Here is a 26,659-nt window from a genome sequence, read left to right on the forward strand (position 1 = left end):
TTAAAACAGACTAAAGAAGTTTATTATATACGCTTGTTTTGTGAAAAAGGTATAACGAGGGAGAAGTTTACTTGTTTAAATGAATGAATAATTGGTTGATAGTCAAAGGTTTGCAACCGTTTTTTATCAGGTGTCTTGTTACCTTTCCTTGGCAGCTGTTGTAAGTGGCATTTATTTTGTGATGAAAGTGAAGGAAGTTTGTAATTAAGTTAGCTTCCGTTAAAAAAAAAAAAAATGCCTAGTACTCGGCATATAAGTTATCGTGAACATAAACTAGTAGACTTTTATGAAATGTTTTGCCGGTACCAATTTCTGCTGCCAGAAAACTGAGATGGAAAACATAAAAAAATATATTAAGAACTATAAAATTTTAAACTAGAAACTTATCAAATTTAAAATATAACACAAAATAAAAAGAACGTTTTATGCAACAGTAAAATTTAACTCACAAAATGAAAAAATGTCAACCTGTTTCTTATCAAGGCAACTGATGCGTCCAAGTAACCATTAAGGGTGATGCTTGAACGGCACTTGACTAAGATCATAATTTATGTCTGATTTTCACTTTACCTCCCTTGCTCCTCTCTGTATACCCTCTCCCCTCTCTCTCTCGCTCTAAGAAAGGTAAAACTCTCTCCCATTACTTTCGAAATAAAAACAATATACAGAAATTAGAATATTTTATAAAATTCGAAACATGTTCCAGGTATAAAAACGTTTTAAAAAATTTTATCCCACTCATTAGAATTTTTGTAGCCCCTCCCCTACATTAGAATAATTACCTGGCTACTACTAGGTAGATAAGCAAGCATTGTGTTTTTATCCTTTCCTGTGATGGCGTATGTTAAGGACAAAGACGAGGTCGTTCCTGGGCTCAATTCGGGCAAATACGACCGTATACACTTTTTCTCCTTAGATGCATTAGTCACTGATACTTTGACGCCAGTTGCCTCTTGCTTTGCCTTTTTGATTTTTCTTTTCAATTCATCCAAATCAAGCGCAAACTTATCTTGGATGATTTTTGTCTCTTTGATTTTTCTTTTTGAAGTAATCATTTGAGTTTCGAGTAGTTCATAGTTCCGTCTGGCTTCGTCAATGTTTCTTGAAATCTCTTCTGCACTCTGAGTTGGTTTTATTCCCTTTTTTATTCTAGCAATTCTTTCACGTAAAAGTGAAATTTTTTCACGGGTTTTGTCTACTTTATCTTTGATATTTGAGGCATCTGTGGCCACTTCCATTGCTTTGTCGAATATATCAAGGGCCCCCATTTGGTCTGAAAATATCAAAATACAAAGATCATAAAGTAAAATATAGGAATAAAGTGAAAGTAGAAACAAGTATGGTTATAAGACCACACTAGCATAACAAAAGAAAAACGAAGATAATAAAAAATCTTTTTATCTTTGCTTTTATATTTGTTTTAATTTCTTTTGTTTATTTTCTCATTTCTTTTTTTGTGTTTAAACTGTGAAAAAAGAATAAACTCAAGTAGTCACTTCCCTTGTTTTGTCGAATATATCGAGGGCCTTCATTTGGTCCGTAAAAATCCTACCAGAAATGTCAAAAATAAAAACAAAGTAGCTAAGGACAAAATACTACAGTGGCAAAACACAGCGAAAGAAAAACAAATACGAAAAATAAAGAAAACAACAACGATTGAAAAAACTAATTGTTTTATGTTTGAGTTTATTTAGTTTATTTTCTTTTATTTCTTCTCTGTGTCTAGACTGTGCAAGAAAATCAAAAATTCATTGGCCACTTCCACTGTCTTGTCGAATATATCGAGGGCCTTCATTTGGTCCGTAAAAGTCCTACGAAATGTCAAAAATAAAAACAAAGTAGATAAGGACAAAAAACTACAGTGGCAAAACACAACGAAAGAAAAACAAATACGAAAAACAAAGAAAAACAAAAACGATTACAAAAACCAATTCTTTTATGTTTGAGTTTATTTAGTTTATTTTCTTTTATTTCTTCTCTATGTCTAGACTGTGCAAGAAAATCAAAAATTCAAGTGGCCACTTCCACTGTTTTGTCGAATATATCGAGGGTCTTCAATGAAAAATATTGTCTGAATAAAAAAAAAAATTATACGATGCATGACGTTATTGCAGTGCAAAAAAATATATTTTTGCACTTTAAATATATGTGAATGTGATGCCATTTACATTGGTTCATATTTGTTTGAACGTCATTCACATTGGTTCATATACGTTTGGAAATTAAGACTCTAAGGTATAGTCAGCCAAAGAGCGCTCATGACCCATCAAAACATTGCTAGGCTGTCCAGTGGGGCCTGGACCCCACGTTGGGAATCAAAGAACTAAGGGATAATAAATTTATAACAAAAACAATTATATAGGATGTCCACAGAGTCTGGATAAATTAGAAATTTTAAAAACTTCTGAAACTCTAAAAAATGGAATTTTAATATCAGTGGATACATCAAAAGAATCAGCTTATTTTGCTGACTTTAAACATATAAGATTCATCGAGTTTAGTGCTATTCATCAAAAGCTACGAGCTTGAGAAAATTTGCCTGATTTTTGAAATAGGGAGAAACATCTCCTAAAATCCAAGGAATCTTAATAAAAATCAGGCCATCATATTCAATGTACCAAAGAACTCTACTGTAGAAGTTCCAAGCTCCTATATACAAAAATATCAAACAAAATGTCAAAATTTGTATGTACCCTGACTTTAGTGGACACCCTATAGGAATATCCCCTTTTACAGCATAACAGTTATAAAAAAAAAAAAAAATTACCAATCTGTAGCTGGTCTACTTCTTCATTGACTCGTTGATTCGTCCGTTTTCCTTTGTCTAAAATATCTTGAATTTCATCCATAATTTCATGGTCTCCTCTGAATTGCATCTTATTCAGTCTGAACGAGGATTGGAGGTTCTTTGCTTCTTTGATTAGTTCTTCACTTTTGAATTTAGACTCAGATGCTTTTTGAACAACAGAAACTGCATCTACGCCAGGATTTACCTGAAATTTGTTTATTATTTTAGTAATTATTTAATTACTCATTTAATTTTTCCACAAGGCGTGTTATATCAAAGATTCTAAATGTGATTTAAATATTGATATTAAATATCATATTATATATATATATATATAATATATATATATATATTTATATATATATATATATATATATATATATATATATATATATATATATATATATATATATATATATATATATATATATAAACTATATTACAAATATTTACATTATAAAATTAAATAGTATAACAATATTAAAAATAATTATATTAAATAAAGCACATTACACCATATTAAAGTATGATATAGTTAAAGTATAATTATCATTTAATTGTTGCTTTATTTGTATTGTTATTTAATTGATAAATTAGTTATTTTGTAGCCCAAACAAAAAAGTCAAATAGACTAGTTTTACCTAATAGCAAAATCAAGTCACAGTTTCAAATGTTTTTTTTTTCATTTTTTGAAATGTTTTGTTTGTGTTTTTGTTTCGTTTGTTTTTGTTCTCGGTACTATGGATTGCTTTGTCATTATTTTTAAACTGTATAATTTTAAACAATTATGTTATAAAATTAATTAATAGAATTTTGTAAAATATTGTATATATTTTAACTTGAAGATGTATGTTTTTATTATTTGAATTATTTAAATTTATAATTGTTATTTAAATTATTTAGATAGTTAATAATTATTTGAATTTTTTAAGTTTTATTTATTTTAAATAAGCATCTGAATGCCGACCGTTCTGGCCAATTCGGTCTAAAAAATTCATCGTTGTTTTTCAAACATATGCAAGGAAAGACAATCTTAGCAAAATTTAATTCAAGGTTTTCGTCAAAATCCCAACATGAATCGGTATCCTGTAGATAATTTTGAGTTTTGAGTTTTCTGTAAAGAGGTAATATGATTTATTTAATGACTTAGATTGACCCCTTTCCTGAAAAATTGGGAAAGTTGGCAATTTAACCAAGTTAGTACTACCTAATAGGCTATAACCGAGAGGCTACTCGACAGTTTTAAATGAAGTGGTTTTTTCTAAGAATATCTAAAATTATCTTAAATTTTACAATGCAAAATAGTTCGCTTCGCTTAAAAAAAAACTTCCTTATGTAAGGAAATCTAGGAATCTGAGAATTCAATGAAAGGAGTGGTGCTAACGTCGGCCACCTTTTTGACACATTAATTAAAGATAAATTACATTAAATAAGCATTTTAGAAAAGCACCTCAATATAAGGGAATTATGTTCATTATCTGCTAAAACATACACAAGGGTTTCGACCCAGGACCCCAAAATGCATTAACTCAACACAAGACTTGGCTAATTTCCTCTTTATACAAAATTAGCAACTGATTCATAGGGACGACGCGAACGAAAAAAAAATAAATAAACTGCTGCGTATACTCTGTTGTGAGCCTCAGAAACCTATAAACTGTATTGCAAAAAATATTCACTTGGTAGGGTGGCTTCATGTACCCCTTGTATTGAATTTACACCATTGTTTTTAGAGATCGAAGTTACTGATATTAGACAATTATATACATGGGTTAATTATAAATGCCTACCCTCGGGTTTGATTTGAATAGTTTCGTAGGATACATCCAACATATTTAAGAGTTACGTATTTTAACCTATCTTTTAGCCTATTTTAACCTATGTTTTTTAACTTATTTTTTCCAACAAAGACGAAAATGTAAAATAGACTATAAGCAAACAAATAAGAAACAATAAGATGTAGGCTAGAATGAATTCACTGTCTAAAGAAAAAAACCTCCGTTATCCACCATCAGTAATAAGCACTGCCAGGAAACTTTATAGGGGGAAAGGGAGGGGAGTACTATGTTTGTACCAAGATTTAAATGGGAGTATTCTCGCTTACATTGTAAACATGTATACATTAAAATGCACAAACATATATATAACATAAACATATATACATTCTTAAAGTCTTCTTGTTTTCTATACACCACTTGTTTTTCATTACTCTTGTTTTTGTTTACAATTCTTTTTACTTATAATAGGCTAAAATAAATTATTATTAATACACCACTGCAACAAAGTCATACCAATAGACTGTAGGTTGCCTAAGGCTGAAGCACTGGCAGCACACCCCTTCTACCCCATCCGCCCCAAAATACAATTCAAATTAGAATATAGCCTATATTCAACCTATTTGTCCATCACAAGCGAAAATATGTTCTCAGGAAATACAATAATTGTAAAAAATAAGACCGAGGGTGACAAGATTACTTTAAAAACCTTACCTCCGTTAATACAGCCTCGGTGGCAATGTTTGCAGCTACCGCAGCGTCCCTTGCCTCTGCAATTGCCTTAACAATATTTTCGTAGCCCCGAGCTGCTCTCAAAGGCTCATCAGCCACTCTTCGTGTTGTATTAAATTGGTCAAAAAGAGCCCGTGCTTTATAATCCAGGTCATATGCATACCTTTTTGCTTCATCTACAAATCTTCTAATTGCATTGGTCTCACCTCGCTCATTCCTTATTTTCCAGTTTACTTGGTTAGATTTATCAGATACTAAACTGTTTATGTTTCTAACATTGGAAAGGTGCTCACGTGCCTCATTAAATATACTTGAAGCTTTTTGAATTTTATTAGCTGCATCTCGTGACTCTTCCTGGCACTTCGAACTCTTAACAACTAGGTTTGTTGAATTTATGAAGTCATACAAGGTCAAACCTGCTTCAGTAAGTATTTGGGCGTCTCTGGCTACACTTATAGAATTTGTGCAATATTTATCTAAATCCGCTAATCGACTGATTAGAATGTTGTGCCGCCCAGATACTTCTTCAACTACATGCACTTTCATCAACATATTCAACACTATATCCAGCAGTCCTGTACTTTTTTCAAGTTCGCTTCTTACAACAGAGTCACATATCTGATTAAAACCCTTTATTTCCGCTAGATGGAGTGATGCTTCGTTAAACACCCCATCTACGTTATTTGAAGATGGTGCTTCACCGATGATATAATTTTTTAGATATGCTACAGTGTTTTCAATATCCATTTTTGTTTCATCCACTGTATTTAGTAGGTCTGTGCCGGCTCTGTTAGCTGCTAGCCCTTCATAGGGCAAATTTTTTGTACCATGTAAAGCACCTGTTGAACGAAGGGCTAGAAGGTCTAATTCTGTCCTGAAATCCGGGCCATCTAAAAGAAAAATGCTTCTATCTCGTTGCAGTCTCATGTCCAAAAGCTCTTGGGTGATTTTGAGGCTATTTGTCTCAAAAGAAGCTAGCTTACCCCATGGTAAGGGTACAACGTGGCTGATATTCAGTGTTTGAAGAGTGGTGGTAAGAGCTTGAAAGTTGTCAAGAAGCAGGCCGGTGCAGTCGTCATTGCAAGCTTAAAATAGACAAAATTAAGTGTAAATTAAGAGAAGCACCGTCGGGTGAAAACAGTAATTTGGTTTCAAATTCAAAAATATCACACAATAATCATTCGGAGCAATATTTTTTAAATAATGCACCATCGGGTGAATACAGTAGTTTCCTTTTAAATTCAAAATATCTCACAATAATCATTCCGCTATTTTTTAAATGATATACCATCGGGTGAATAAAGTATTTTCTTTTCAAATTCAAAAATATCACACAATAATCATTCGGAGTATTATTTTTTAAATTATGCACCATTGGGTGAATACAGTAGTTTCGTTTCAAATTCACACAATATCACACAATCATCATTCTGAGCACTATTTTTTAAATAATGCTTCCAACAATACTTAAAAAAAAAAAATCTGCACCCAAAAACTCCCTCGGCAGTGTCCAGATTCAGACCACAGAATATTTTTAACTTTAGCAACCAACCAACCAACCAAAAAAAAAAAAAAAAAAAAAAAAAAAAAAAAAAAAAAAAAAAAAAAAAAAATCAAGTGCCACATAAAATGTCGATATCGATAAATATCGCTAAATATCGATGCAAGTTCGTATACCCTTGTACATTTGCAGATGAAAAATATCCAGAATATGCTTACATTTACATTCAGATCCCATTATGACATGTCTTGGCGCACATTTAGTACAATGTCTGCCAGTTATACCTGGACGACATTGACAATTACCAGTTCTAGGATCGCACACTTGGCTTATGCTACCAAAAGGATCACAACTGCAGGGCTCGCAAGAGCCTTCAATGGCATCGCCGAAATAGCCTGGGGCACAGAGTTCACATCGAGAGCCAGTATACCTAAAAAAGAGTATAGTTATAGAAGAATGTAATTATTACAGTCTAAAACCGAAAAAGGAAAGAACAAATTTACTTCTTTCAAACGAAAGCATACATAGCACCTCTTCTTCCCCCCTTTAAACTAATTGGGTTTTTATTTAGAAACGGTATTTAAATTTGCGATTATTAGAAGTTGCGATTTTCTCGTATAAATATTTGAATCGCTAGCTCACCCCTGCTTTTGAAAATCTTTTTACTTTTAATAGAGACCGTCATGATCATAATACAAGAAAAGCTGATAACTTAACTCATGAGTTTAGGAGTACTACTTGGGCATCTTTTGTGATTCGCCATTATGGTCCCCATGTTTGGAATATTTTGCCCGAGGGTGTGAAAAATGTGCTTAGTCTTCCGGCTTTCAAGTCAAGGGTAAAGAAGTTTCTTTTATCTCGTGAGTAATTTTGATGTAAGGCCCGTTCCAGGTTCTCATTCTATTCAAGGCATTTCCCTGATTTATTTGCTGTTAATTTTTTTCTGTTAATTTTTTTCTGTCTTCTTCTTGTCTTTTTCCTCTTTCCTTTTTTTCATTTCTTCCTTCATCAGTTGAGTTTCTTTTGTATTGAGTAGCGTAATATGAACGTGGTTTTAATTAGGTGAGGGTGATAACCTCGCTTGCCCTTACAAGCTTATCGCGTTTCTTGGCAGGCGAATGGCGAATAGTGTTTGTTTTCTTAATAAATGTATATCTCATATCTCGTAGAAAACGTTGCCCATTAGAAACAACAGTTATCTTAGTGTGGCTGTATCAGAAAGTAAAAAGGATGAAAAACAATAAAACAGAAATTCAAGTCCCCTCACTCTCCTCCTAAAAAACCCTTTCGAAACTCTGTCCCCTCGGAGCTATTCAACTAAAATTCGATGACCTACTACCATACAGAAGAGGCACGTACGTTTCTACGCTATGGCCACTTTTGGATAGACAACTATGATTAATAATAATTAATTGTTTATTATTATTTACATTCCAAAATTCAAGATAATAAAAAAGGTAAATGCTATGTATCATAAGCACAGAAAGAATTAAAGCGTTACCACCTTTTGCCGATTAGGAATATAAAAGTGGCTTAATTTGTATTTTTGGGCCATTTTAGGATGAAGCCGTCTTAGAACCTAGCAAATAATTAGCTATAATTAATTATGATTGGCTTTTGGAACTCACCCTGGGTAACTTTATTTCTTCATCTCACCCTCAGGATCGTAACTATAGTTATATTTTAATTTCGTACCACTATACAGCTATAGTTATATAAATATAAACATGTTTATAATATCAATATAATAAATAAATATATAGCTACAGCTAAGGTTATGCTTAATCATGCCAATTATGAAGCTTAATAATATTTCCATGCCATGTAAATATATTCAAAGCCATTTATAGCCAATATCTGCCAAAATGGCCATCCAGCTAAGGCTAAATGGAAAGTAGGACGTCCTTGAATGTAGTGGGAGGAGTTTTGGGAAAAACTTGAAGGAAAAGGAACTTTTGGACAAGGAGCCAAATCTATGATTTTCATTCGGGGGGGGGGGGGGGTTACAGATTTTTTTTTAAATTTATATCACCAAAATTGGCTTATATGGATTTTGTTACACTTCTATGAATCAGACGACAATTTCGGGGAAAGGAGAGATTCTAACCCAGTACACACACACATCCCCCCAGATATGACCTTGCTTCAGGAGAGGGAATAAAGAAAGAAGCCTGAACAGAGTGGGGTAAAAGTGCAGGATGCGCCACTGTGTTACCTTCAAATGGCATCGTGCTGCCATGAATTGTTAGTTGAACATCACAGGAGTTGTGAGAATATCACACATTGCATTGCTGAATAATTGCGCGCTTTATACATAATAGCAGGGCAAACTATGTTTGCGAATACGGCTACTACTAGTAGCAACTCATCATAGTACTAAGTTGCCTAAGATTAGATTCAATCTTAATATCTAAAAAAGAGATATCTATTGATTACACGTAGGTTTTTAATCTATAATTATGGCTGCTAACCACATATGATGTATCTAACGAAAACCTATTTTCGCATGTAATGTGTTTTGATATGATTTGATGTATTTTGATTGTAATGTCTTTCGATTACACGTAGGTTTTTAATCTATAATTATGGCTGCTAACCACATATGATGTATCTAACGAAAACCTATTTTCGCATGTAATGTGTTTAGATTGTAATATGTATTATGAACAAAATAAAAATCTTAGGAGTAACTTTCACTAGTGACTGTAGTTTCAGTACCCATATTAATTTAACCGTCCACAAGGCTAATGCAAGCCTTCAGACACTTACCAAAATGAGGCGTTTTGGGTGTGATACTGAAAGTCATCTCCATGCCTACATGTGTTATGTTCGCCCGTTGCTCGAGTACGCGCGCCTGGCGTGGGGTCCATCTGCTATCCGCACAGCGTACCTATTACGCGACATAGAGTGCGTCCAGAAATGAGCAACAAGGATTATACTCCGAAACTGCGACATACCATATGATCAAGCCCTCGCTAAATTAATTTTATCTCCACTTAAAGTCCGGCTTGAATACCTTATTCAGCAATTTGGAAAATCCGTCCTAGTCAATAAGAGCCACCGATCACTACTACCCGAACCAGCCCCTCCCAATAGCGAAACTCGTTTACAAAATAAACTTCTACCCCCTAAAGTGCGAACTAATCATTATACCAACTCATTTGTGCGTTTCTTCGCATCAATTTTCAATGCTGAGTTGTAGTGTGTGATTTTTGTTAAAATGTATGATTTTGTAAAAAAACTGAATTTAGCTATGCTACGATAGTTTTTAAATATAACGATCTCTCTCTCTCTCTCTCTCTCTCTCTCTCTCTCTCTCTCTCTCTCTCTCTCTCTCTCTCTCTCTCTCTCTCTCTCTCTCTCTCTCTCTCTCTCCTCTCTCTCTATTGATCACACATAGGCTTTTAATCTATAACTATGGCTGCTACTCACACGTGATTTATGCAACGAAGACACTTTTTTCTCATGTAATGTGTTTCGATTTGATTTGTTTTGATAGTAATGTGTTTTGACTACGCATAGGTTTTTAATCTATAATCATGGCTGCTAACCTCATATGATGTATCTAATGAAAACCCTTTTTTCGCATGTGATTTGTTTTGATTTGATGTGTTTTGATTGTAATTTGTTTTGGTTACAAATAAGTTTTTAATCTATAATTATCGCTGCTAACCACATATGATGTATCTAATGAAAACCCTTTTTTCGCATGTAATGTGTTTTGATTTTAGACAGGCGATGTAGAATTTTTATAGATGTTCAGAACTTTCAAGTCAAATTTTGCTCTTTTTAACAAAATATTAATGCATATGAATTATATTTACAGTGAATTCCTAAAAGTTAAAAAACAATAACAAAAATAGGTACTATCAAAGAAAATGCACCTCACATTTCCACCTCAAAATACATTTCTGAGTAAAGCTCTAAAGACATACTGATAAAATTGTAAATCTAGTAGTAAGACTCACCCAGGGGCACATTCACAATCATGTTCAAAGGGAGATCTGAAATTGGTAGGACAGTGGATAGCATGGTTCTTTTCTCTTGAAGGGCAAGAACAAGGCCGACAAGCGCCTATTGATGGATCTCCATAAAACCCAACAGCACACTCCTCACAATGAGAACCACCTGTATTATCTCTACAATCCTGAAAAAAAACATGGGGATATAAGCTCAACCCTTACTAACAGAAGAAGCAGGGTTACCTATTGTGGGAATCTGAAAAATAGAAATGTGAAAAAGATAATATGTAAATTTTTCATTTTGAAATAAAAAATTCTGTGTTACTGTAAAAAATTATTGTACACACTTTTTCGTTGTCTTTTTTAGTAAAATTGCAGTTTAGTTGTTTTATTTTGTTTTGTTTAGGTAAAAACCTACTATTAATTTATAAAATGATTATTTTATTTCTTATGGAAAATTTTGGTTTGAAAATCCACCAGTCTTCCTTTTGGCTTATTTTTTTGGGGGCCAAAAATTTTGATGTCAAAATTAGTCTTTGCCTATAGAGGTATCTAGTTTTGACTGTTTGGTACTTTATTTTATAGAATTTTTTTAAAGTCTGTCCCGGAAAATAACTATTCCGTAAAAATTTACTTTAAATAGGTTTGAAATCTTTAGTATAACAGTCACTAAAATTAAAATAGAAGCCAGACTAACTTAAACCAAAACTGAAAGAAAAAAGTTTATGTTGAAAATTAATTTAAATAATATTGAAAAAACATCTGAAAAAACATAAATTCTGGATAACACTATCAATATGAGGCACCAATTTAATAACAGTTCGATTTAAGGAGCGTTTACTCTTCAATAGCTGTAGTGAATTAGGCCACACCAGGCCACATTGGGTGACCCTGGAGGCCGTGGTTCAAGCATGCTTATAACAAGGGTTTCTCCCTTGAGGCATTATAAACTAACAAGGGAAATGGAAAGGAAAATAAAATTTAAGAAATGGATCTCTTTTCAATTTAAGAATTGTATATTACTCAATACTATGTGCATAATTGACAAAGGCTGCAAATCCCTTATGTATAGCAACTTTGAGCAAAGGACTTCTTAGACAGTTTTGTATTGAGGCACTCCTCCCCTCATGTCTCCCTTGGAAAGAAAACAGTTTTACCATCGCCTAAAGATCAGACATTAGAATACCAGGTACGAGCAAATCTGAATTGTTTATAAAACCTTTGCAACAATAACATCAGTGGATGTTGCCTTTCGCTTGTATTGACACAAGAAAAAAAATGAGCGAAAAACGATCGTAGTGTTTGGTATTAGATTGTCTAATGGAGGAGGGGGATAGTGAAATAGATGGTAGATGAATTCGCAGTCTCTTACGTCACAGGATTTCTGCTACCAATAGTGATCAAAGCTCAGGCGAGTCTCTTACTGATCATTATGGCTCTTTGGAGCCTTAAAAATCCTTTAAGAAAGGAAAGGTTTGGTTCCGGGAGCCTGTGTTTAACTCATGAGCCCTGATTTTACTTCAAAGAATGTTAGATTTGGCTCTTGGAGCAAACAGAAACAGCAAATGAGAAATATTTCTCAGCAAAACAGAAGCAGTAAATGAGAAATATTTCTCAGCAAAACAGAAACAGCAAATGAGAAGCTAAGAAACAGCAAATGAGGGAAATATTAAAAATGAAGAACTTCTCAAAGCAAGCAAAAGGCAAAAAATCAAAAGAGGATGTATCAAATGACTCATTGCTCTTGAAGCCCAAAAAATCCTTCATGGAAGAAAAGACTTGGCTCTCAGAGCTAGTCCAGGATACCAAGTGATAAAAATAACCAAATTAAGAACCTTCTCCGGGCAATCAAAAAGCAAAATATCGAAAGAGGGTGAGTTAAATTACCCATGGCTCTTAAAGGCCCAAAAATCCTTCACGGAAAAAAGATGCTATCAGAGCTGCTCAAGGCTACCAAGTGAGAAAATAATAAAAAGTAAAAACTTTTTCCCAGGAAAGGAAAGGCAAAAGAATCAAAAGAGGATGTATCAAATGACCCATGGATCTTGAAGCCCAAAAAATCCTTCATGGAAGAAAAGACTTGGCTCTAAGAGCTACTACAGGATACCAAGCGATAAGAATAGAAAAAATTAAGAACCTTCTCCGGGCAGTCAAAAAGCAAAATATCGAAAGAGGGTGAGTTAAATTACACATGGCTCTTAAAGGCCCAAAAATCCTTCACGGAAAAAAGATTCTATCAGAGCTGCTCCAGGCTATCAAGTGAGAAAATAATAAAAAGTAAAAACGTTTTCCGAGCAAGGAAAAGGTAAAAGAATCAAAAGAGAGTGGATTAAATGATGCACTCTTAAAAAAAGTATAAGTAGAACAGTCGGTATTAATGACGGTTCTACGATCCATAAAAGACCTCACCAAAATTGCTCTCTCCAATCCGCAAAAAGTAGCAAGGCTTGAAGAATTGTTCGAGTGCTATTATAAACCGGTCAACGCTGCTAGTATTATTATTTCCGAGATAAACAGTGAAGTTGAGGTGCCTCCGGTTCGTCACAGCATGAAACTTACCAATTTTTACAGTTGCGAAGGCTTACAAATCCTTTGCAGGAAAGTGATAAACACCAATTATACCATATTTTAATTTATCTGAATAGCTGTTTTGTTTTTTTTTTAGAGTAGGAAATCTTCAAATGAATTGTGATGCTCGATAGTGTTTTGATCAAGGGGCAATTTGAATGTGGAATTTTTTTACAACTATATCTTCAAGCAAAGCAAGTTCGACTGTTTGATTGATTTATTTCCTCCTACAATTTTTGGTTTCTACGATATTTACATTTTCAAAATTGTGTTAGTCCTCACACCAGAAAAAGTTCGAAATAGCAGCTTTCAATGTCAATGCTGTTTTTGCAAAGTTTTTTTTTTTTTTAGGTATCTTTAATACCTAAGAAAATCCTACTTTTACGCACAGTTACACATTAAAACAAGGCTAAAAAAATTTAACGTGGTATTTTAGTTATTTCGTTGTGAGGAGATTAAATTAGACTCTTTCATTCAACAGACGGTAAAGGATGTGAAAACAGCTTTAGAAATATTTAATTTTATTATATACAATTATTATACAGTTTAATTTATTGTATACAATTTATCATACACTTTAATTTATTGTACAAAATGTATTATATAATTTAATTTATTATATACATTTTATCATAATGTAATTTTGAATTGGTCTTTCGAATCTAGCTCTTAAAAAAAAATAAAATTAGAAACATGGAGTTGCACAGAATGCCTTTAGAAATTTTTAACGGGTATTTTTCAACACTTTAGTTGAAATATTTCAAAGAAATCATTGCACCGTCATAACGTGTGAACTTGCACCAAATCCAGATAAATATGACGAAAATGCAAACCGCAGAGCTGGTTATCTATAAGTAAGTTTTACATTCGGAGCTTATTTACCCCCCCACCTTTATCAATCTCTTTCCCTTCATATCTCTTCCTGTCTCTTAGCACTTGGACGTCCCTTAGCATCCCTTATAGGATCTAGATTAATATCCCTTATTAGAAACACTATTTATTTGTAGATCAAACTCGATCTTGAAGTCAATCTAAAAGAGGCAAATAAAGGCATAGTCTTACCAGGCAGTAGCCAGTTTCTCTATCACAAGACTCGGCACGGCCGTTACATTCGCAGCGCCTTGCCTCACCAACCAAGTCAATTATAATACTGCTCGTTTCGTAGCCAGGCCTATAGTATCGGTAAAAACCAATGCTTGGATTCTGAAAAAAATGCATATATAAAACAGCATGTCTTCGCAGTAAACAAAAAGATAAAACTATTAAGTTAACGAACTTCTACTCTATTTATCCTAAAATTTAAATTTGCGCAACAAAGCCTCGAAAATGAAAATCAGCCCCGACAAAATATGTACCCCTTGAAAATTATGTCGACGGGGTGCGGGCTGAAATAGAAAATATTATTGCCTAGTTTTTATGTATACACTTTTCAAAAGGAGGGTCTTTTTTCAAGAGGGGTAAGGTCCATTGAATGAATTTTCATTCCTGGAGAGTGCCTCCTTCAACCCTTCACCTTCTCAAGGTAAGCAATTTGTTTTAAATTAAAAAAAGTTTCTATAATAGGGGGGGGGGGAATTACAAACTCAGCATCCATATTGCACACTTAGTCCAAATATTTCCAAACGAAGGGATGTTATAGGATTACTGAACATCCTTTTGATCTGAAGAACTTTCCACAAAAAGTTGGGATAACTTGGCGGTTAAAATGCCCTTTTTAAGGCATCAGAAAAGATCCATTTGCCCTATCTAAAAGGTTAAGTGGCCCTCTGTGCCATCCCAGAGCTCGTGTATAACTACGCAATAATGAATCAAATCTGTTCCAAGTAACATATTAATTGCCACAAACCTTTATTCTTATTAAAAACCTCAGAACAAACACTTATCCGGCTGCAATAACAAGAAATCAATTCAATCTTTCATCCCTCAGTTCTATGACAATCCACCTTAGTTCTGCCCTAGGAATGATGTATGAATAGATGGATGATAGATAGACTTATCTATCAACAAGTGAAATGACATGATGTGATACAATCCTAAAAAGTGCTTATGCCAGATTTGCCTCTCACTCATTCGGACTATCTATCTTGGCTTTTTCTACAATTAGCCATGGCTTGATGCCCGCAACTACTTGGTTTTACCTGAACTGTTAATATTACTGCATATGCGTTCGATGTATAGATTGTATAGACTCATTTAAATATTGTATAAACTCATGTATAGACTATGCAAGGGCTATATATAGCATATATAGACTATGTGTAGACTGTACAGACTCATGTACAAACTCATGTATAAACTGTATAAACTATGTATAGACTGCATAGACCATACAGGCTATGTACAGACTATATAAAGTATGTACAGACTATATACATTATGTATAGACTCATGTGTAGACTGCAAAGACTCATGTAAGACTGTATACTCATTTTGTTTAGACTGTTTAGATGCTTAGGGACGTATTCGCCACCGCGTGGCCATGAGGCCTCTTAAAATAGGACGCGACGCGCATAACTCGTAGATAGTCATTGGCCAATTGGTTTCTTACTTGTGCCAGCAGCAGGACCAGGTGTTTTTTCCGGCTCACCTGGCCTCTGAAATTAAGATGTTCCACGGGAATTCTCGGGCCAATTCAGGCTGATTAGCTGTCTCAGAATTTTTGCTGAATAATGTTTGGGCCCTAGTCAGCCAAAATCGTCGCTTTATGCGACAAGACAAATTTTGCTACTTAAAAAGTGCAAGAGATCATGAAATTTTGTTCGAAAGAGCCATCTCCCGATATTTAATGACAATTGTTTCGATACATTCACCCATGGGAAAAGGATTTAATGACCCCACTCCCCCCTTCACAAGTTGGTATACATATCTGCAACGCTGTGTAGCTGTTAGTAAGACTACATATGCGTTCTGCTCATTTTGCAGAACTGACTGTGCATGTGTACAAAGACAGATGAAAATTAGAATAAAAATTAGGATGAAAATTACATAGCATTTGGATAGTTCTACGTTGATTGGTTGACTCAGAATTTCCGTTCGATCAACTTTTGTCCTATTGGCCAAAATAATTAATTTCTACCAAAAAGTGGTGGAAATAGCCTCTTTGTTGTGGCATGATTTCTTCTGGCTACTTAAAAAGGGCACTAGAGGTTCAAATTTTGTTCGAATGAGCCATCTCCTAATATTTTATAACCACTAGCTCATAACAACCTTCTGGGAACAACAGCAATAACAAATTAATAAACATGGATCTGTAACCACCTTCTTGCCGAAAATGCAATCTTTCATATTTTTGTCTATAGAATTAGAAACCTCAGCGAAAGGTAATTCTAAATTCTGAATTTGATGGCATACTTTCCCTCGAGATTACTCCCTCCTTTTCTGAGGTTTTTCCTTCTTGTTTCAAAATGATGCAAACATTCTTATACTAATAATTTTGGATGGGACATTTTGGTCTTAAAGTACCAAGAACACAAAAATAAACACAGTTTTCGTCCTCTGGACCCATCATAGGTCTATTCACACCTGAGAAATACAATTTTCTAACATTTGGTTATTTCAAAACTATGAAATTTTAAGCCAATATAAGATTTTCGTCAGTGTTGTCACGTTGAACCGTGAAAATAGATAAACAAAGCTAATTAGGTAAACTTGAAAACGCTTTTCGTCCGTAAAAATTGAAACATTAAAGATCACTTAATTACCAAACACAATTAGATTTTAAAATGAAAGTTACACCTTCGTAAGGTGTCTGGTGCCATATGCTTTTAAGTTATTATTTGTTGATTTCAAAACCTCGAAGTACCACTGGGAAATGCACCAATGTCTTGGGTTATCGATTTCTTTTGTGTGGTAGATTTAACCTAAGCTTTAAAGGAAGAACTTGAATCTCAATATTTGGAATTTGGATACTCGAAAAATGTTTTCTAAAGATGTATACAGTAATTCTTAAATTTCTAACTGCTTAGACCAGAATATGTGAAGGATTCTAATATTAACAAGATGGCCAGCCTTTTACGAAGCTTCTGCTTTGGAATGGGCTATTTGAATAATTGTCGGCCTTTGTCCAGGAGGCTTCAGGTAAAGGGGCGTCCGGAATCATAATCTTAGCTCTCTATTTGTAGTTATTTTACTCAAAAATAATATCTGCCTTGTCCCCCCCCCCAAATCCAAAAATATATTTTGGCTATTTCAGCTCATTACCTGACATGAAGTATCGTTGTACTCGGAAGGACAGAAGCATAACTCGACGCCACGGGCCAAGGGTGTTGTTGCTAGTTCCTCTGATGGAATTGCGACATCTAAGCTTACGTCTCTCAATCTAGAAAAAAAACTATAGTGTAGCGGCACATTTTTTTTTAATGTTAAAATATTTACTGAAAGGAAAGGGACAACATTTGAAGGATAAAGACCGACAAAAAAAGTAGGAATTTGTAAAAATCTAAGAATTTTGGGAGTGGACCCTCTAAAATTAGTCTTCTAGTCTGCTAGTATATTTGCAACTCTAAACAATGGAATGATCATACAGAAATCTAAATATCTTGGGGAGGAGACCCAGTCAGAGGTGAGTCTTCAGCATTTTTAAGGAGGGGGGCAAGAGGGGTCCATATCTGGATAGTCAAGAGGCATGGGATATATAGTATTTTTTCTCAACATTATTGGGGGGGAGCAACTGCCTCCTGGCCCCTCCTCCCAAACGACACCCTCGGACTGACTAAAACTATTCTTCTAGCTTCTGCTAGTATATATACTATTCTAAACAACCAAAGGTATATCCAAAATAGCTATCCCGTAAAATTATGGCTACTTTAAGGAAATTTGATACATTATGGCAAAGAAAAACTTTTGGCAGAATATATATGGGTAATCGAGCTTAGACCTTTGAGAAACTTTTTATATTTTACATCATACATAAAAGTTTAATTTTACCGAACCCAACTAATCTAATTGTAGATTTGCTACCCAATTTCAAGCTTTAATGGAAATATTAATTTTTTGCAAGAGAAGTACGAAAATTCCTCCTATAAATACTTGAACCAGCTGACCCTTGCTTTTGAACATCTTTTCGTTAATAATTTACTTTCAACCCCCCTCCTCCCTCCCTGGAAGACGAAAAATATACCAAAATTACTATTTTGAAGACATCTACAAATGAGGTGACATTTTGGTAAAAACCCTTGTTTTGCACGCTTATTCCCTCCTGTCTTAGATAAAGTTTTCAGGCACCCCCTCTTCCAAAAATTTTACGAATGGCCTTGTACCAAGATAAAGGTTTTACTATCTGAACAGATTACAGCAAGGCTTAGGAAGTCTAGTCATCCTAGGCTAAACAAATTTCATTTAATGAGGTCCATCCCCGCTAAAAAAAAAAAAAAAAAAAAAAAAAAAAAAAAAAAAAAAAAAAAAAAAAAAAAAACGGATATCCCTAGTTCGTCGATAGAAGATAGTATTCATCTCATTTATATATTTGAAGCAAATAATTCAAAAAGAGATCATCGTGGTCATAGTTCATGAAAAAAGAATAATGAAGCCCCTAGATTTAGGAGCACAATTCGGCCATCTTTTGTGATTAAAAAAATTGCCTTTACCACTGGAACATACAACCTAATTACGATTAAAATACTCCAAGTTTCCCTCCTTTCAAGACCCGGGCAAGAAAGTTCCTTTTAGGTGACCTAGGTTGTTATTGCATTCCAGATATTATTATCTTGCTTCCATCTGGATAGACGGAATCCAAATTTTTCTCCCAGTGCGGTTGATACTTGAAAAACAGACATTGAAGCTTGCTGACATTGCTCTGGTTAGCGCAGGTAGCGACCTCCTGGATCTTTGGCTTTGGGTGGGAGTGGCATGAGTGGTTGCAGGCAAATTATCCGAGGGTTCTCGTGTTTTTCCCTAGATTTATCCTGATACCCATTTGGAGCTGGATCAACGCTGGTTGAGCTCACAGAGTAACACCACTGACCTCCGTTTTAAATCGAATAATAAATGACACCATTCCTTGACCCCCTCCCCTTAGGGACACAAGATTACAAGTCTAGCACGCAAACCACTCGGCTGGTACGGCTTGTAGCGGTTGACAGGCAATTTTAAAATACTTTTTTTTGAAGTTCTATTGACTTTTACTAAATTTACTATTTGGGTTACTGATTGTCAAGCAAAATTGGCATATATTTTGGCTTATATTTGACATAGATTTACTTTAAAGCCTGGACAGTTTCTTAAAAAGGCTACTTTTTAAGGTAGAATCCAGATTTGCTCCAACTGCTACTACTACCAGCCATGCACTGCAGCCCCAAGCCACCTAGCGCCAACTCAACTGCACACGCTCCCCTTCTACCTCAACCTAATGAACATATTACCTGAAACTTGGCTGACCCCTACTAGTAATTTCTTATTGGAAATTACTGGTTACAGCTTTTTGTCGAAACCTAGGCTTTCTAGGCAGAGAGAGAGACTAGGAGCATGCGTGAGTAAAAATTCACCGTCCCAATTTAGGGATGATCTTTGTGTTTATAGAGAAATGATTTTGTAAGTTTGGTCACTGAATGATTGACTGGCAATTCTAGTATATTGCTGGCAATATGTTATAAGCCCCCGTCTTCAAGATTTAGAGAATTTCATGGAGTGTTTATTGTCGCTGCTAGATTGACTACCAATTAGTACACACCCATGTTTCCTTGCTGGAGATTTTAATGTTGATTTAATGGGATTTGAGATTGGTGATACACAGGGTTTAAGTTTTATGAATAGTCTTTGATCTTTAGACTGTTTCCAAGAATTAATATACCTGCGCACCTAGCTAAAAATGGTATACCTCTCATAAATAATATTTTTTCCGACCATCAAGCTCGTCAACCACATGTTCTTGTAAACAATGTATCTGATCATTATACTGTTTTTGGGTCATATACACTGAAAGTGCCAAATGGGTGCACACTGGCACCCAAGGGTGCACACAACCAAACCAAATGGGTGCAGGCATACAAAATGAGCCCTCAATTATTATAAATGCTAAAACACTTTCTAGTTTGAAGCCATGGATTCTACAGTTTGACTGGTCTACTATTGTTAAGAGCAGTAAAGACCCTAATCAAAAATGGGTCTTTGGTATCTACAGGTAAAAATCTTTTTGAGGAGTGTTGTACTGGTAAGTTTACATTAAGTGACATTAAGTGACAATAAGTGACAATAAGTGACATTAAGTTATCATTAAGTCGTAAAGATGCTCCTAAAAAAAAACATGGATAAATAAGAATTTATTCCTTTGCGTTCGTTATCGAAAGTTTTTATTTAAGCGTCTGCATAGTGAAAAAGTGAAGAATCTATTTCAGTTTACAAAAAGCATAGAAATGTTTTAAATTGTCTTTTAAGAGCTGCGAAGCGAAAATATTATCATTCTAAGTTTAAAGAAATTGAAGGTTCCCCTAAGAAGAAGTGGCAAACTATTAAAAGCGTAGTTCGTGACCCCAAATACGTTATTATAGATGGAGAAGATAATACTTGTTGAAAAGTTGCGAAGGTATGGAGTTAATGGAAGATTTCGCAATTTGATAATTAGTTTCCTTTCTGGTCATGTACAGAGAATACAAATATCTGGCTCAATTTCTCAACCATCTGCTAATTATATGCGGTGTACCCCAAGGGTCTATTTTAGGCCCTTTATAATTTTTTATTTATGCTAATGATATTTCCTCTTCTCTTTGGCCGCTTGTGAATAAGGTTTTAGACTTTACCAAAAAAGATATTAATGTTTCTCTTTTGATGTTTTCTGATGACACTGCTCCAATTGTGAGTGCGAAAACGACTGAATTGTTATTGTCTAACACTATTCAAAAGATATCTGTCTGGATGAAGCACAGAAAGGGTGCTGTTAATTGTAATAAGTCAATTTTTGTAATTTTTGGACGGTCTGGTAATTATAATCCATGGATATCATCAGTTGAAGCAGGGGATCTTAAAAAAAAAGGAGGACTTCATGTATGCTATACCTTGCTATTATTGCTGATGAATCACTCTCGTTTAGAGATCATATTATGAAATTTTCAAATGTAAATGTCGCCATAGTTCGTGAACTTAAACATTTTTTCTGAAAGAAATAATCCGTATGTTGTATTTTAGTTTAATTCACCCCTATATTTTTATTGTAGTTAAATACGGTTGGGAACTTTTTCCTAAGTCCTTCGTCCAGTCTCAGTTTTGGAAAATATTGTTATTAGAATACTTGTTAATTTAAGCCTTGCCGAATTGTGTCGGGAGGTTTATATTGGGTTGAAAATAAACCCAATATATTGGGTTGAAAATAATTAATTAAAATTGGGTTGAAAATAATTCCAGCGGCTGCTATCCGTGACTTTTATGCTGGTGTTTTTATGTATAATTGTGTTACAGGTAAGTTCAGTTCTTTTCTAAGTGTATTCACGCCAGTCCATGAACTTCATTCCCATGGCACAAGATCAGTGAACAAAATTTATGGTAATAATTTGGTTACGTCTAGGTCAGGGTTTTCTCTTATTTTCAGAGGGGCTAAGCAATGGAATTCGTTAAATGAGAATATTGAAAATAGTATTTTAAATGAATTTAAAAGGCTACTGAAGAGTTAATTACTTTCTAAATATGTGTTTCATTTTTATTGAGGTGTGTTAAAGAAGGAGTTGAGTTTGGAGTGTTAAGCGAGTTGTAGCAGGGTATGACGTTGTAGTTGTGTTTTGTTTTTAAACACCGTTTTGAGGTTTATCTTAAGTTGCTTTTTTCTTTGTTTTTTTTGTGTCATTTGGAGGGGATGTGTTTGTTTTTTTGTCAATAATTGTTATTGAATAAATAATAATAATATATAATACAAAAAGTATGGCAGGCTTAAATGATTGTTATCATTTAAGAATTAACGACGCTTCTTGACTACAAAGGTCCCTGCGTCGGCCCTGCATTGCATTCCTGCAGCGTGATTCGATCTCTGGGTCCGGTATTACCAAGCTAAGGTCAAATCCACTGCGCCACCACAGGACAAATGATTGTTATTTAAATGTTATTGTTAGAATGTGCTTAAATTATTATTGAAATATTAGATTGTTAGTAAGTTGTTATGAAATGATTATTGTTACGCTGTAGATCAGGAAACAAGGGAATATCTGATAGATGAATGGCTAGCTAGGAATGCCTACAAGCTTGACATTTATAATAGAAATAAACTAGAAAATGTTCCACGTATTAAAAATTAAGCTGACAACATAGCATGGGGGAGGGGTCTGGTCGCTTGTAAACTGAATGGTAAGGTGGAGGGGCCAAATTTATCACTGCCCCCTTCCAATAATATGTTGCTTTTTCGTCAGGGGTGGAGGCCATAAGCCTCTGATGCCAGGGTCTCGACCTTGAGCGTATGAGTCCAAACCATCATGAAAGTAAATTAAATTCTACTTTTAACACCGTCTCTAATAAACATACTATAGTACTCTTGCTTATTAGAAGCTTCTAATACTTAAGCTATGTTGTTCCAAATAGCCTAAAATGTTACTTAGATTACCAACATGAAAGCCATTAGTGTTATCACCACTCACAAAGTTTATCCACCCTATGGACGATTCAATGACAATTTCAGCAGTTGTATTTCGAAACTTAATCAAACGACTATCTTCTCAAAAGACGAGTTTTACGAGTTTACATTTAAAGATAATGATTATTAGTCACCCAATAGTTATCATTGCCATTAGTATTAGTATCGTTTTATTCCTGTTTTACATTTGTTGCTATCGTAATTGACGTTATTATCGCAATCAACTTTTAGACTATAAACTTTTACTGATTGCTGTTCAGCACACTTTCCCATTAATAGTGTGACATCTTTGTTAGTGCACAGTGATATAGACAAAACTATATTTGAAAGGGGATCGGGCTTCATTAGGGGATTGGGCTACATTAAAAACCCTTTTAAATGTAGATATGCTAAGATTCGTAATCGCTCCATGGTAATATTGAACAATAAATTTTTTAAATCCATATTCATTCGCATTTTGACATTTTTCATTCCGACATATTCAATCACATGTCTGATTTTTAAATGTTCTGCCAAAAGAAATATAGTTGGGCGTGTTCCACTAGCATACCAAAGCGCGTTTTAATTACTGTGAGGTGTTACTGACTCCCATCACTTACATTTTACAACCCAAACAAGCGCCAAAAACTAATCTGTTGTTATTTTTAAATGACTTTCTCAATTATCTTTCCATTTTCATAAAATAAATCAAGTGGCCTAGCCACCAATTAAAAAAGAGAAAAGAAGTTTGGCAAAGTATTTAAAACTTGGTAAGTGTGAATACGAAACAAGTCGTAAACCCATATTTTATGTTGCATTGAATTAATATCGGCATTAATAAGTACCTGCACAAAACGTGTCGTTTTTATCCTTTAAAAAAGACCGAAAATGGTCTTCTCAAAATAAACAATTCCCCCTCCTTCGGAAAAATTTTTCGGAAATCTTTATTTACTTCATAGAATACAGGGGGCATCAGTCGTGACTGCAAACCCCTCCTCGAGGGTTTGCAGCTATATGCAGGCCCAGATCGAATAGGTGTGGGGCCCAATTGGATTTTTTGTGGAGCCCTCTGTATATATTAAATGTTTAAATAAAATACAAATATATAGTAGTTTAAGTATGTGAGGTAGTTCACGTACGTAGTGCAAAATTCTTCTTATATTGGACTCTTCTGATTAAATTCAATAAATTTGACATGTATCAGTTTTCTAGATTATAAAGTATATATTAAATGATATTAAAGACATTGATAAATCTCATCCAGCAATGCTAATTTTAATAAATATATTTTTAAATATTTAAATAATTTATCCCTTATCGCCAAAAACTATTTGCTTTAAATCCATTTTTTTAATTTGATGGTAAAACAAGACCCTTTCAAATGCGGAGCCCGCTGTGGTCCAGTCACTCCAATCGCCTTTTTTCTTGCCCTGGCTATATATAACCTATTAAGCTATACCACCCCTCTTCTCTACTTGCGTTATTTGAGATAACCATAGTTACATACATTGCCCTTCTGCTGTCAGGTGATTCAGTCGCTCTTATGAAAATGCTCTGAAGGTTCTGTAATACTGCCATCAATATTTCTCGTGTCACAGCCTGCTGTCGGTGATTCTTAAGACGCCATAAACTCTCATGAAACCTGAAAAATAACAAAAGATCTTATTTGTAACCATAGTTTAATTTTTTCTTATTCTTAATGATTCAATCTATTATTTAATTAAATAAAAAGAAACAAGTTTTTTTCGACTGAAAGTAAGGAGCAGCGTTAAAACTTAAAGAAAACCCCTTGCTCTTTACGCTAGTCTTAAAGTTTTTTAAAAATACTTCCCATTTAAATTCACGGCCCTTGTGTTTGAGCAATCTTTGATAAAGTCAAACTTAAGTATAAGGAGGGAGAGACTGAGGAGGGAGCAGCCCTTCTCATATAGCGAACAATTTTCGTTTATTTTAAGTGGTTATGTTGCTCCTTACTTTAAGTAGAAAAACTTATTTTTGTTAATTTATGAAGGTTTTTAAAATCGTGCAAAGACCCCCCCCCTCCCTATCTAAAATTCTCCTGGAAACTTTCCTTCATAAGGAAAATTCTCCTTGCGGAAAATCCTCCCTGCAGAAAATTCCCCCCCTCCCAAAAAACGAAATATTTCCCAATATCAAATACTATATGTAAATAGTGGGCAAATTGTGTAACTTACAGCACTTTCCCCAGGAACAGTGGGTGGTCATGTAGTCCCACAGGGCTTAGTTATTGAATCTTTCAACTATACTGATTCAAATGGCTATCTAAATTTTTGATCGGATGTCTTTGAGGGAAAATAGGCATGGGAGCGGGGCTAGTTGCCCTCCAATCTTTTTGATCACTTAAAAAAGGCACTAGAAGTTTTGACTTTCGTTCGAATGAGCGCTCTCCTGATCTTCTAGGACCAATAGCTCGACAAATTTTTGCCGATATGAGCTTAAAACCTGATATGCAGAATCTGATTTTGCTGATTTTCGTTAAAATCGCTTGATTCTTTGGGTGTGTTCCCCCCCCTTTTTCGAAAATAAGGAAAATTTTGACAGGCTCGTAGCTTTTGAAGGGTACATTAATCCTAATGAATTTTATATATGTGAAACCAGCATAAAATGCCAATTCTTTCAATGCATCAACTATTATTAAAAATCCGTTCTTTAGAGTATTGATTACTTTTGGGCTGAGTCACTCCTTACTTACAGTTCGTTACCACAAAATGTTTGATCAAGCAAATTCAAACGATCTAGTAAATTTTAAGTGTAGCGTGACAAAAAAATTATTTTATGCCAAAATCTCTTCATACAATCTCCTCTCTCTCTTTATATATATATATATATATATATATATATATATATATATAATATATATATATATATATATATATATATATATATATATATATATATATATATATATATATATATATATATATATATATATATATATATACAGACATTTGCGGGATTCAGTTTCTGGTGAAATATCATTAAAATATGAAAAATTCCTTGTTAATTTTCACTACTCTTCGTTCATGGAGATTTTTTTTTTATTTCTTAACTAATTTTTGCAGAAAAGAAAAGAAGAAAAAATCGATAAATTAGTCAGCCAAACCTAGCATCTTAGCATTTAATTCTAATTACATGTGATTTAGTAGACAGCAATAAATTTCATTAATTAGACACTTGTTCACATTAATCGGCACTAAAGTGCCGACAGAGACTAGAAAATAAGACTATTACCATTGCCAACCACTTGAGTTTATCTACTTAGGTTCTCAGGAGATAAATTTTTTGCGGTTTGACTTTTAATGTAGGATTCTTTAGCAGACAAGTTCCCAATAAATAAAATCTGAGTCATTCCAGATTAATGAGATTGTTAAGGCCTTATCTAGGATTTTTCTCAAAGGGAGGGGGGGAAATATTAAAAAACGCATCACAATTTTTTTAAAGGCATTTACTTTAAGTTCTTATAAGCCGGACAAAATTTCAGCGAGAGGGCGGGGTTAAAACCTCCCTAATCCCTCTGGATAAAGGCTTGGAAATTTTCCATACAAATTTAATATAAGATAGGTGACCTAGTTAGGCACATATGAATAAATAAATAAATGCATATTACAGTAATAATGATTTGTTTATGGCCCACTATACAAATACTTGGAAGAAGTGGAGCAAAACGAAAACAGAAAGAAAACAAAATAGAGAAATCTGAATACGCTATGAAAAGTTGTAAAGATCTGGTGACATCAGGGAGGGACATAGATCTATTAGCTTGAACATGCGTATGCGTCCGATATG

At 34.1% G+C, this 26,659-nt stretch overlaps 1 protein-coding gene across 2 annotated transcripts in view; it reads right to left on the minus strand.

Annotated features, from left to right (window-relative positions):
- LOC136038276 (laminin subunit alpha lam-3-like) overlaps positions 1-26,659 on the minus strand; it is a 395,732-nt gene that overhangs the window by 58,406 nt on the left and 310,667 nt on the right. For both annotated transcript variants that reach the window (XM_065721399.1, XM_065721398.1), the window contains 8 exons: positions 24,360-24,494; positions 17,527-17,644; positions 14,389-14,529; positions 10,765-10,943; positions 7,015-7,226; positions 5,278-6,380; positions 2,768-2,993; positions 783-1,273 (listed from right to left, as the gene is read on the minus strand). In XM_065721399.1, coding sequence (XP_065577471.1) covers positions 783-1,273; positions 2,768-2,993; positions 5,278-6,380; positions 7,015-7,226; positions 10,765-10,943; positions 14,389-14,529; positions 17,527-17,644; positions 24,360-24,494 — 2,605 coding nt within the window. The remainder of the gene's footprint in view (positions 1-782; positions 1,274-2,767; positions 2,994-5,277; positions 6,381-7,014; positions 7,227-10,764; positions 10,944-14,388; positions 14,530-17,526; positions 17,645-24,359; positions 24,495-26,659) is intronic.

Source organism: Artemia franciscana, chromosome 17 (genome assembly GCF_032884065.1).
Source record: "Artemia franciscana chromosome 17, ASM3288406v1, whole genome shotgun sequence".
NCBI lineage: Eukaryota > Metazoa > Arthropoda > Branchiopoda > Anostraca > Artemiidae > Artemia > Artemia franciscana.